Source organism: Hippopotamus amphibius, chromosome 11 (genome assembly GCF_030028045.1).
Source record: "Hippopotamus amphibius kiboko isolate mHipAmp2 chromosome 11, mHipAmp2.hap2, whole genome shotgun sequence".
Taxonomy (NCBI): domain Eukaryota; kingdom Metazoa; phylum Chordata; class Mammalia; order Artiodactyla; family Hippopotamidae; genus Hippopotamus; species Hippopotamus amphibius.
This window is the reverse complement of record NC_080196.1, coordinates 74,451,249-74,464,080: the sequence shown is the minus strand read 5'-3', so window position 1 is coordinate 74,464,080 and position 12,832 is coordinate 74,451,249. Positions and strand designations below refer to the sequence as shown.

The following is a 12,832-nucleotide window of genomic DNA, read 5'->3' as shown; positions in this document are numbered from 1 at the left end:
CTCCAGGGCGAGCTGCAAGTACAAACATTCACCAGAATTCCTCCCACCCTCACTCTATTCTCAGGACAGAATGGGCTCTTGTAAATGTGTGCTCATGGCACCCAGAGATATTTTCAAAGGAAATAGCCAGAACTGGCATTTCCACCCATACTGCATGGGGCAACTGCCACACCACTTAAAAGAAATAATGGAATTTTTTTCTGACTAGAAAAGAACATTAGTATAGAAAGTTTTTTGGTTTTTTGTTTTCTTCGTCGCACCACACGGCTTGTGTGGCTTATGGGATCTTAGTTTCCCGACCAGGTATCAAACCTGTGCCCCCTGCAATGGAAGCAGAGTCCTAACCACTGGACCACCAGGGAATTCCCTAGAAAGTTTACAAGCACAGAAAAGAGATGAGAAAAAGTAAAGTCACAGGATCCTAGAATTTTTGATGTAAATGTTTCTAGGCTTCTTCTATGCATATTTTTGATTATGGAGGTATTACATACATAAGATGAAAAAGAAAATGACTATATTTGCTTGGTAAATTGAATCTTTAAATTAACAATATAACATGAATATGCTCCCACTTCATTAAATATTATTTCATATCAGCACTTGAAATGGCTATACAACGTTGTATTACAGGGTGGCGCTATGATTTATTTAACAAATTTCATCCCAATTGCTGGACATTAATCCCAATTTTCTGCTATTAAAATCAGAACTATCAAAAAAAAGAATCAGAACTGTCTTTGTGTACAGATCTTGGCAAACTTCAGCAACAAATTCTTTGGCATAAATTTGGGGATGTTGAAATGTCAGGTTACAAAGCATGCCCATTTTAAACATCAATTTTCAGTCTTCCTAATCTTGCCAACATTGCAGATTATCTTAACAAAAATACTTTGCCAATTTGATAAAAGAAAAATGTTATTTCAGTGTGGTTTTACTATGAATTTTTATGATTGCTAATGAAGTTGAAGGGTTTTTTCCTTCTGTTTATTAACCACTTATATTTTTCTTTTCGTTTTGAGTATTCATATCCTTTCCCTAACTAAAAAATGTTTGTCTTTTCCTTACTGACATAGAAGAGCTCTTCAAATATTACAGATAGTAACTCTTTGTTATTATATTGACAAGTTTTTCCTGGCTTTCCATTTGCCTTAATTGTACTTATGATTTCTTTTTAATGTACAGAAGTGTTTCATTTCTATGCAATAGAAACAATGTCTTCTCCTTTATGTGTTCTGACTTTGGCTACATAGGCTTAGAAAAGCTTTCTCTGAGTCCCCCAGACTTTTGTCAACAAATCATAATCACGTACTGCCTTGTGATAGCTCTTTCACTGCTGGGCAAAGTATAAATAGTAACTGAAGGGCGGGACTGGCTCTTATGGTTACTTCTCCCTTAAATGTCCTGTACTTAGTAGGTCACAATCCATTCACGAAAAACATGTTTTAATCGAGCACCTACTACATCCCAGGATTCTTAAATCTAGATGAGACAGACACTGGACACAACTGCCTCTTCGTGATTCCACCAGCACACATTGCATAATGAACACACATAAACAGTGCAAAGACCAGGGCAGAAAAGCAACAGCAATGAATCCAAAAAAAGTGCCTGTCCCTTGAGAAATGTATAGTTCAGTATATTCTTGACAGATTAAAGAGAGCTAAGACTTAAAAGAGACAGATGAATAACTATAATACAAGGAAGAAAGTATAAGTACCTTATGAGATGGGAGAAAACTCAGTGTTCACACAACGGGAGTCAGGGAGGGTCTGTGGCATTTGAAAGCGAGCCTTATAGGTCGACATGAAGGAGAGAGCATGCCCTTCCTCCTGCCCTCAAAGAGAAGAGGAAACAGGGACATTAGACCCAGTTTCTGGTGGTCCAGTGGTCAGGACTCTGTGCTTTTACTGCCAAGGGTCCAGGTTCAATCCCTGGTTGGGGAACTAAGATCCCACAAGCTGTGTGGCGTGGCAAAAAATAAATAAATAAAATAAACAAATAAATCAATTTAAAAAAATTGTTAACCAGCCAAATATGCTTGTAATCAACGCACAATGCCTAGAGGAGGGGCTCAGTGATGGGCTTAGGGAAAAGAGTTATTTCTTTATATACTGTCTTTTGCATTTACATTTTGCTTATGGCATTTTTTGCTGTACAGTTTTCTTTCTTATGTAGTTAAATCTTCTTGGACAGTGTGGAGAGTGTATTCCCACGGATGGCCGCACCAATGTATATCCCATTACGTATACTCTTCTTAGAGTGTGACCCTAACAGGCTTCACTGAAAGGAGTCTGTGTTACCTGTCTATGTACTCGGGTGGACCTTCATAACTGCTTCAACCAATAGAACAGGGCAGCAGTGCTGCTGTGTGACGCCCAAGGCTATGTCCTAAATGCACTCCTAGCTGGCTCTCCTTCCGTCTCAGGACACTTGCTCTCTGAATCCAGCCACCACATTATGAGGAAGCCCAGGCCACAGGGAGAGCAACAGCCCCAGCTACATTCCTGGTCAAAAGCCAGATGAGCGAACAAGGAGGCGCTGAGGCTCCTGCTGTGATTTACATCTTGAGATGTTGATTGTGGCTGCTCAAGGCTTGATGGGGGGGTGGGGGGGAATACAGGCCAGGAGTGGAAGCAGGGAGACCAGATAAGAGGCTATAGCAATAACCCAGGAGATGATGTGGTCTGGGTTTGGGTTATATCAGTAGAGTAGGTGAGAAGTAATCCTATTGGGGAAATGTTTTGAAAGTCGAGCTGATGGGATTTGCTGATGGATTGGACAGGAGCTGGGAGAGGAAGTAAAGAGTCACCGACTATTTCTGGACTTTAGCCTGAGCAATTGGGTTCTGGGGAAGTGAGAGTGTCATTTATTGAGATGAGGACACCTGAGGGAAGGGCAGCTTTGCAGGGCAGGGTAGATCAATAGTTTGATCTGGGGCATGTTCTGTGAGAAGCCTGTTTGACAACCAAGTAGAAAAACTAAATCAACAGTGGGATGTGTGAGTATAGAGCTCAGAGAGAGGCCTAAGCTGGAGATATAAACTTGGGAGTCACTGGCATATAGATGGTGTTCCAGATACCAGTGCTGTATAAGAAATGACCCCAAATCATAGCTTAAAACATCTATTTCATTCACCCATCGATTTGTGGGTTAGAAATTCAGGGCAGGGCACAGCAGGGATGTTTCTTTTTTTTTTTTAAGAACTTTTATTGAGATATAATTGACATACAATAAACCACATGTATTTAAAGTGTACAATTTGATAATTTTTTTCTTATTAGTAATGTATATATGGCAATTCCAATCTCCCAGTTCACCCCACCCCCACCTCCGCTTTCCCACTTGGTGTCCATGTTTGTTCTCTACATCTGTGTCTCTATGTCTGCCTTGCAAACCAGTTGATCTGTATCATTTTTCTATATTCCGCATATGTGTGTCACTATACCATATTTGTTTTTCTCTGACTTACTTCACTCTGTATGACAGTCTCTAGGTCCATCCATGTCTCTACAAATGTCCCAGTTTTGTTCCTTTTTATGGCTGAGTAATATTCCATTGTATATCTGTTATCACATCTTTATCCATTCATCTGTTGTTGGACATTTAAGTTGCTTCCATGTCCTGGCTATTCTAAATAGTGCCACAGTGAACACCGGAGTGCATGTGTCTTTTTGAATGATGGTGTTCTCTGGGTATATGCCCAGGAGTGGGATTGCTGGGTCATATGGTAACTCTATTTTTAGTTTTTCAAGGAACCTCCATACCACTCTCCATGGTGGCTGTATCAGTTTAGAAGGAATGTTTAGTTTCTACTCCACAATTTTTAGGTCTGAGCTTGGAAGACTCAAGGGTTGGAAGCAAGATGATGACTGGGGCTGGAAGCACCTGAAAGTGTCTTCACTCACCAATCTGGCAGCTAAGGCTGGCTATTCACTGGGACCTCAGCAGGGGCGTCAACTGCATACACAGAGTGGCTTCTTCACGTGGCTTGGCCTTCTTCATATCGTGGCAGCCTTGGGGTAGTTGGTCTACTTACACGGCAGCTCAGGGCTCCAAAAGTGAGTCTACCAGTGAACAAGGTGGAAGCTGCATCGCCTTTCCTAACTTAGCCTTGGAAGTCACGCAGCATCGCTTCCTCCTCATTCTCTGGGCTGCAAGAGAGTTAAGCGCCTGCCAAGATTCGAGGTGGGATGGGGAGGGTGGTGGGTATAGATCCCTTCTCTCCATGGAAAAAGTGTGAAGACCACATTGCAGAAGAGCATCTGGGATGGAGATATTGTTGTGGCCAACTCTTGAAAACACAATCTGCTACAGATGGTATTGATTTAGGGCCTTGTAACTGGATGACATTACTTAGGAACTGAGTGTAGACAGAGAGAAGAGGTCCTGGACTGAGCCCTAGGCCTCAGCATGTAGAGACTGGGAGGAGGAGCCAGTGGGCAGCAGCAAGCCTGGAGCAAATGCCGTTTCTTGCAGGGGCTGCCACTTTCTGCTGAAACTCCCTAGGGGACAGGATTGGAACATGTTCTTGCATCAGTGACAAGCCAGGGCCAGAACCAGCCCTCCCCAAGTGGGCACTGCCTGGGGTCTCAGCTGAGCACAACTCCTCAGCGCCACCAAGATGATCAGGTAGTCAGTACCCCTGGGTCTGGCAGGTGCTCCATCTTTCCTAACACAAGGCAAGGCAGAGAGGGTGGTGAACTTAGACCCTCTTATAAGGAGGGGACCCCCCAGCCCAAGCAAACCCAACCTTTTAGAAAACCATCTTTGCCTCTCCTTCAAGAGCTACAGTGTCCTCCTATTTACTCAACTCCAAAGAAAATTTAACATCCATACAGTAAGCAGCATCTGGATTGAGATTTAACTTGACTTCAGTTTTCTCTAAGAAGAGTGGGTGAAGGCTGTCTTACATCTTGGAGAATTACCTAAACTAAGAGTCCATCTCCGGGAAACTAAACTGCCAGAAGTTCCCTAAATGGCAAGCAGGTCCCAGGAGACAATACAAAAGAATTAATTTCCTCTTGACAAAGACCTTGCTAGAATAGTTAAAATAAACAGTGCATGTGTTGGAGTTGGGAATTCTGTTATTCTATAAATGTCTTGCTGAAATGGGTCTGACCTCTACAGAGTTTTACAAAGAACCAGGCACATGCTGTTCCTTGAACGTTATTTTTGTTCACGCAAATGATGCCCTGTTACACCCAGTAATGCTTAACTACTAAGTTAAAAACAACTACATAGCAATTTGGACCACTCCAGGGTCCCCTCCCTGTTTTGTGGTTTTATGCAATTCATATACTGTATACAAGAAGACTTGACCTGGAGCAGGCAGCAAGAAATGTGTAATTAGAAACACTTCCCAAGGAAATTACGGTGACAAGTGAAGGCTTGAGGATTTCCGTAGGAGCCTGGAGCTGCAGATATTCATTATAGGTACTTGGGAGACTCAGCTGCCCTGCTGAAAGCTGTGTCTAATTGCCACGTGGCTGGATGCAGGCGTGGAGGACAGCCCAGAGCCAGGAATGGTGTCTATGGCAACACAACGCTCCATTTTTAAGCTTTTCATTGCATAAAAAGACATTGCTTAGGCTTTTTTTTTTTTTTTTCCCTTTTTCTTCCTACCAATTTCAGAGTTTATACCAGCAGGGATTACCCTCCAGGTCTAACATTTCCTGGTAGCTAATGACTAGCTGGGTTAAGTGCCTTTTGCTTTACCTCTGGCATTATCAGCTCCAGCCGGTCATTAATTACTGCACCAAGAAGCATTTTCCAATCAAATTATTGTTTAATCAAAACAAAAAGAAAATGAACACTTGTTCCTGTCAACAACAATTATCAACTCTCCCTGAGACTCTAAATGGAAATAGTGGAGGTTTTACACTTAAGGAGAAGTGTCCCCCTTGGAGGGAGGGTCAGTTAAGAAGGGCTTTCTCTAGATACAGCGAAATTGCCCAAAGTACAGTTGAGGATGCTCCATTGTGGGCGGGGAGAATGCTGACCTCCAGGCAGGAAGATCCAGGAAGCTTACACACACACCGCCCTGGGTCCCCAGTCACTCTTCTTTGTTAGTGTCCTTCTAACCTTGCATTTAGGCCAAATGCCCCAGATGCCTCTATGGGAGTGCCGGAGGGGAAAAGATTGCTTTCAGGAGCAGTGAATAAGTGAAATTTGCATGCATAATAACAACCACACTTCCTGAGTGCGGACAGCATGCCCCGTGGCTTACGCACATGATCGTGAGTGAACCTCGAAATGCACCCTCATCCCCAAGGAGAGCACATCACTATCCCTGTTTCACAGATATGGAGACTAAGACCCAGAGAGGTTAACCTGGCCAAGATCCACAACAGTCTGGTAAATAGCAGAGCCCATATTTGACTCCTAGTCTCCATTAGCGCCTTTGCTTTGTTTTTAAAACTTTATTTGTGCTAAAATACACATAACATAAAATCTACCATCTTAACCATTTTTAAGTGTGCAGTACAGTGGCATTAAGTACATTCACACTGCTGTGCAGCCATCACCACCATCCATCTCTAGAACTCTTCATCTCACAAAACTGAAACTCTGTCCCCATTCAACAATAACTCCTCCCCATCCCCCGGCAACCACTATTCCACGGTCACTCTGAATGTGACTGCTCTAGAGAGTGGAATCAGTATGTGTCTTTTTGTGATTGGCTTATCTCACTTAGCATGATGTCTTCAAGGTTCATCCGTGTTATAGCATGTGCCAGAATTTCCTTTCTTTCTAAGGCTGAATAATATTCCATTACATGTAGGTACCACATTTTTTTTCTGGTCCATTCACCCATGGAAGGACACTTAGGTTGCCTCCACCTTTTGGCTATTGTGAATATGCTGCTGTGCTGAACTCCTAACCACTAAGATACACTGAGACTTGGAGAATGAGTCTTAAAGGAGGGCACCTAGCCATGGGCTGCCTGACAGGCCCCAGCCTGGGCGGATCAACCAGGTACCCTGTGGCCCCTCACCCACTGGAGAAGGCACCACATCACAGGGGTGAGTGATGCCCGAGGCCAAAACTTCCTACAGGTTAGCCAATTGGGAGATCCACAGCTCCACGCTGGCACACCTGATAAGGAACTTAGGTGTTCAATGCCAGTGTGTTTCCCTGAGTCTTCGGTTCTGGAAAAAACAAGGTATTCTTCAAATCCAAACTGCTCAGTCCAGACTTGACTTTGGGATTCCCCAGCTGGACCGAGCGTGTCCTGGGACTCCACCCGCTCACCTGCCAACCCCTGCTGGCTTCTCCCCTCGGTGGTTCCGAGGGCGGCTGGGCGTGAACGGTGTTCCCTCCTGAGGTTACTACCCTAAGGGTTTTGGAAATGTGAGGAGCATTTCTGGTTGTCATGATGATCTGTCTGGGGGACACTACTGACATTTAACATGTGGAGCCAGGGAGGGGAGGCGCCCTCCCATGTGTGAGGCAGGCGCCCACAACAAAGAATTGTCCTGCATCCTGAGTCACTTCCAAACGTCTCATTAAAACATATCTTGTAAGCAAAAAACCTCATTATAATCATCTGGGCCTAAAACCTAATTACGTTTTACAAATGAACACAAAGTAATTTTGCATGGTTTTTATTTGCACCAGATTTTCCAGGAATGCAACTATTGAGTAAATTGAGGGAGACTGTATTTTTCTTTATATTGGAACTTTACTGAGAGTTGTTCACCATTCTGGAAACTCATGGCAATGCCACTCCTAGTTTTGTTTTGTTTTTTGTTTTTTTTGTTTTTGCTTTTACTTTTATTTGCATTTATTTTTTTGTGGCATTTATTCCCGGGCCATGAGTTTTGTTTCTTCAGTTTCTTCTGGGATATCTTTTTCTTCTGTGCAGTCTCCTCTTCTGGTTTAGGGACAATCTATTCTTTTACAGTAAGGATCATCTCAGTGTGGCAGGGAGAGCTCATGTATGGGTTGATCCAACCATGAGCTCTGTAAGTCCTGTACGGCATCCTGGGGGCTTTGTTTACCTGGATGTGCTCAATGACCAGAGAATCTACGTCTAAGCCCTTAAGTTCAGCATCACTCTCTGCATTTTTGAGCATATGCAGTGAAAATTCAGAACTCTTTTTGTGCCACCGACCCTGCGTCCAGCCCTGCTGTTTGGCTTGGGCACACCTACCAACTCCACCACTGTAACAACGGAGTGGCACACATTGCTTCTGTAAAGTGACATCCTTCAGATACTTGGTGGCTTTTTGGATATGAGTATCCTTAATGGCCTGGGCAGTTTCATGAGTGTTCGTAAAGTGAACCTGAAGATTTGAATCTCTTGATTTGCATGATTTTGTGGGGTTTTCTGGGTCAAGCGAATAGCAAACCATCTTTAGAGATCACCTCAGACCCCCTTACTGGAAAAGAACTCCTAGCATTTGAGTCACAAAAAAAATATACACAAATTTATCAGTTTCATTTGAATTGCCACATTCAAAAGTCCCACGTTAGGGGCAACTCGCACCCCACAAGAGGGGTCTATGTCCACCACTCTTCCCCCAGTCTTCTGGTATAATCCCGGCATTTACGTGTTGAAATACATATTCTATTTTTATACATTTCTAGCATTTTATTTCTTCTTTTACACCGACGGCATTATATCACTTTTATTTTTAAACATTATGTGCGTTGGTCGATTATGTTAGACCACAAATCCTCACGCAAAACTCCTGGGGGCCAGATGTGTCTCAGAATTCAGAATTTTCCAGATTTTAAGTACTAAAAGTAGTATGCTGCGCCTACAGTATGTTATAGAAGCCCTCGGCGGGACCTAGAACAGCATCCTATAATCAATCACACATACTTCTACAGCAAAACGTATATACAGACACAAAGAGTGCAATGAATTACATCTATGTAATTCAGATCAGCTCAGGGTGGGTTTTGCTGACAAAGTTTTAAAAACCAGTTTAGGATTTTTGAAGCCTTTTGGATTCTGGATAAGCAATGGTGGCCCCCTATTATCTGTGGCTCTCACTTGGCGATAATATACTAAAGGGAGCAGTTTAAGAAGGAGGCACTGCATCTGATAGGCTGAGAGCACGGCTCTGTCCACACCACACAGTCAGTCTTGGGGGGCGTGGGGAAGGGAAGGTGTCCACCTGAGGTCTTCCCTTCCCAAAGCCTCCTCTGGGTTCAAGTGAATGGGATCTGGTTATTCTCTTTCCTGTCAGCTTCTGGACCTTTACAAATTCACATTGTCAAATAGCCACCAACTCATGCAATGCCCCCGAGGTAACTGACCACATCTGATGGCTGCTCCAAGCAGGGCGGATAGGTGTTCTGTGAGCTCCTCTCCTTCCACTCTTATGCCCAGAAGTAAGCTGTTCTCTCTGCCTTAAATCCTGCTTTATCCCCCTTGTCCTCCAGGTGAGGGATTCCTTCTTAAAGCCTCAGGGTAGGGCCTTCCCTGATGGTCCAGTGGTTAAGACTCCGTGCTTCCAACACAGGGTTTTCGGGTTTGATCCCTGATCTGGGAACTAGGATCCCACATGCCCCATGGTGTGGCCAAAAAAATTAAAATACTACAGGCCCAGGTTAAATGTCATCTATTTATGGGACTCCCCCAAAACTTCCCAACAGCGTTCGTCACTCCCTCAGGGGAGATTCCCGTAACTCTTGGTATGTTCATTCACTCCAGAAACATATTTTTTTGAGTGTTTACTACGTGCCAGGGACTGGCCTAGGCTGAAGAATGTGGACCCTATAGGACCCTGGATTTCCGGGTGTCCCAAGGCCTTGCTCAGGGCACAAGACACTCAGCAGCCTCTTGTCCTTGCCAGGGGAGCGGAGGTTCCCTCCAGCCCGTCTCCCAGAACAGTTCTGCTCTGTCACAGACAGGAACGCACATTTGTAGGGCAGCTACTTGATGTGCCAAACCCTCTGCAAAGTTCCGTTCTCTTCAGAAAGGGGCCACTTGCTGGTGTGCCCAGCAGACAAAGTCCCAGGAAAACGTGCTGCATCTTTCTAGAATTTTAATTTCACTCAAAGATTTGGGAGGGAGAGTTAATTAATGTGAGGTAAGTAATTAAAAACATTATTTTTACATTAATCAATCGTGGATATAAAACATTATGGAGCCGAATGCTTAATTAACACACGTTCTCAATTTATTATCTGAGGTGGTAATGCATGTGCGTGAAGCAAAATTTGGAAAGTATAAAAAAGTTCAGAATTGAAAATGTACCCCTCTGTGCTCCAACCACCTGGCTTCACTCCCAGGAGGCAACCACTGAGCCCAGATTCGTGGGAATCCTCCAAGAAATCATCTATACACAGTACAAGTACCAACGTATGTGGGTTGTTGTTGTTATTTAGTATAATGAGCATAAAAATGAGCATACACACTGCCGGGACTTCCCTGGTGGTCCAGTGGCTAAGACTTCACCTTCCAATGCAGGAGGTGCGGGTTTGATCCCTGGTTGGGGAGCTAAGATCCCACATGCCTTGCAGCCAAAAAACCAAAACAGAAAACAGAAGCAATATTGTAACATATTCAACAAAGACTTTAAAAATGGTCCACATTAAAAAAAAATCTTAAAAAAAAGAAAAAAATATACATTGCCCCGGCAGCTTGCTTTTCTCAGATAACACTACCTCTTGGAGACCTTTTCATAAATCATAAAGACTTATTTCATTCTCTTAACCGCTGCACAATTTTTCACTGCATGGATATGCCCACATTTGTTAACCAGCCCTGTGATGGTTATTTCCAGGATTTTCCTACTGCAAACAACACTACAGCAAATACAACCCTGAATATTCTTCATTTGTACATGTGTTAGTATATCTGCAGGACAGATTTCTGGAAGTAGGTCACGGGGCACAGCACACGGTCCACTCGCCCTCTGAAGAGTGCTCCCAATCTATACGACATCAGAGTATCTATTTCCTGATCCCTTAGCCAACGCACAACAGACAACAACGTGTTCTCAAACTTTCTGACCTTGGCCAATCTGATAGGTGAAACCTCGTACCTCATTAGAGTTCTTATTTGCTTTTTCTAAATTCTGAAGGAGGTTGAGTATCTTTTTTTTTTTTTTTAATGTTCAAGACCCATTTGTATTTCTCATTCTGGGAACTGTTTCTTCATATCATTTGTCCACGTTTCTACTGGATTGCTGGCTTTTTTCCTTATCAATATTTAGGATTTCTTTAAATATTAAGGAAGGGTCCCTTTTGCGATGTGAATTGCAAATGTTTCCCTCTGGTATGTTTGTCTTTTGATCAGTTTGGTTCCCTCACCTCACCCTCCTCACCTCATTTGTTTTATACATATATATAGTAGCTAAGTTTACCTTTCTTTTATAACTCCCGGGTTTTATGTCATATTTAGAAAAGCTTCTCCCCTATCTGAGGTGATTTAAAAAAATATTCTCTCATTAATTCTTTCCATGAAAAATTTATGAAGTTCTGACTCTGTGCCAAGCACTGCTTTAGGGACTGGAGCTGCAGTGCTGAACAAGGCAAACCATGAGGACATGTTCTGAGCTCTTTTGCTAAGGTCTTTAAACAGTTTTCCTAACTGCTTTTATAATTTCATTTTTTTTTCATGTAAATCTTTCTTCTATTGGGAATTTAACCTGGTGTAAACTGTGAGGGATCTCTTTTTCTTTTTTCCTCCATATGGCAACCCAGTCAAACCCGACATCACTAACTAAATAATTTATCTTTACTAATTTGAGATGTCAATTTTATCATATGCTAAATTCCCATAGTTCACACATTTTTATGCTAAAAAGCCCTCAAATAAATGTCCTGCTTCACCAACAGACCCCTCAGGCTGTCAATCTCCTCTTTTCTTATTTATTTATTTATTTATTTAAATTTTTTGGCTGCACTGCCTGTCATGTGGAATCTTAGTTCCCTGACCAGGGATTGAACCTGCATCCCCTGCAGTGGAAGCATGGAGTCTTAACCACTGGACTGCCAGGGAAGTCCCATTCTCCACTTTCTTGTCTTTAGGAGCACTTGGTGGGAAGTCTTTTTATCTTCTTTACTCTTCACAATAGTAACCTCCAAGGTAGAGAGTGTAGCTCCATTTTGCAAGCAAGGAAGTTACACCTAGAGAAGCTGAGAAAGTACCCAGTCGGCTAGACCTTACTGTTTTCTCTGCCCTGCACGTCCCTTCTTCTGGGAACTGCCCACCCCTGCACCACCCACCTGCCTCCAGGAGGGAATGCCTGTTATCAAGGTGAGAGGTCCAGGGCCGGCTCCACACAAGCTCTGTCCATCAGTCTTTGTTTGAAAATTTGACATGGAAACCTGAGGGTCCAGGCTCTGCAGGTTATAAAGGTTGTAAACTGCCAGAGGCCACATTTCTTGCCCAGTGGACTAGAGGAACAGAGTCTGTGGAGGGAGACGATGGAGTCGGAACCAGGCACTGGAGAAGGTTAGGGGGCAAGGACAGGCAGGCCCTCATCCCTGGTTTTCTGCATGTCTGGGCTCCAGCTGTATTCCTGTTTCTGTATTCCTGAGACCCTCTTATATCTTTAGACAGATTCTCCTTAAGCTGCTTTCACCTGGGTTTCTGTCACCTGTGATCAAAGGGATCCTAGAAATGGCTGGAATGAGTCCAGACCCAGAATGGTTTGTTTCCAACACCTTCTCTCAGGTACATCACAAAAGGCGGACAGGATGCTGTGTCATCTCTGAGTTGTGTCTCAAAGGGCAAATGGGATGTGTGATGATGGCCAGCGTAGGGGCTCCAGAGACCAGTGTCCTCGGCCATGCACCATGTGAGCCCTTCTGTAACCAAACTGGGGGGTTGTGACAGTACAAACACAGAGTCTACTTCTCTTCCCATCTG

At 43.5% G+C, this 12,832-nt stretch overlaps 1 protein-coding gene and 1 long non-coding RNA gene across 2 annotated transcripts in view; both read right to left on the bottom strand.

Moving 5' to 3' along the window:
* Window positions 1-12,832, bottom strand: part of LOC130831494 (uncharacterized) — a 70,084-nt gene that overhangs the window by 47,203 nt on the left and 10,049 nt on the right. The gene's annotated exons all lie outside the window — the stretch shown is intronic.
* Window positions 7,565-9,197, bottom strand: LOC130831493 (60S ribosomal protein L17-like). The gene has a single exon (XM_057699699.1). It carries the CDS (start codon window positions 8,352-8,354, stop codon window positions 7,890-7,892), a length of 465 nt encoding a protein of 154 aa, XP_057555682.1. The 5' UTR covers window positions 8,355-9,197; the 3' UTR covers window positions 7,565-7,889.

Excerpts from the sequence above, each read along its gene's own strand:
- LOC130831493 (XM_057699699.1), bottom strand. The coding sequence starts at position 8,354 with ATGGTTTGCTATTCGCTTGACCCAGAAAACCCCACAAAATCATGCAAA.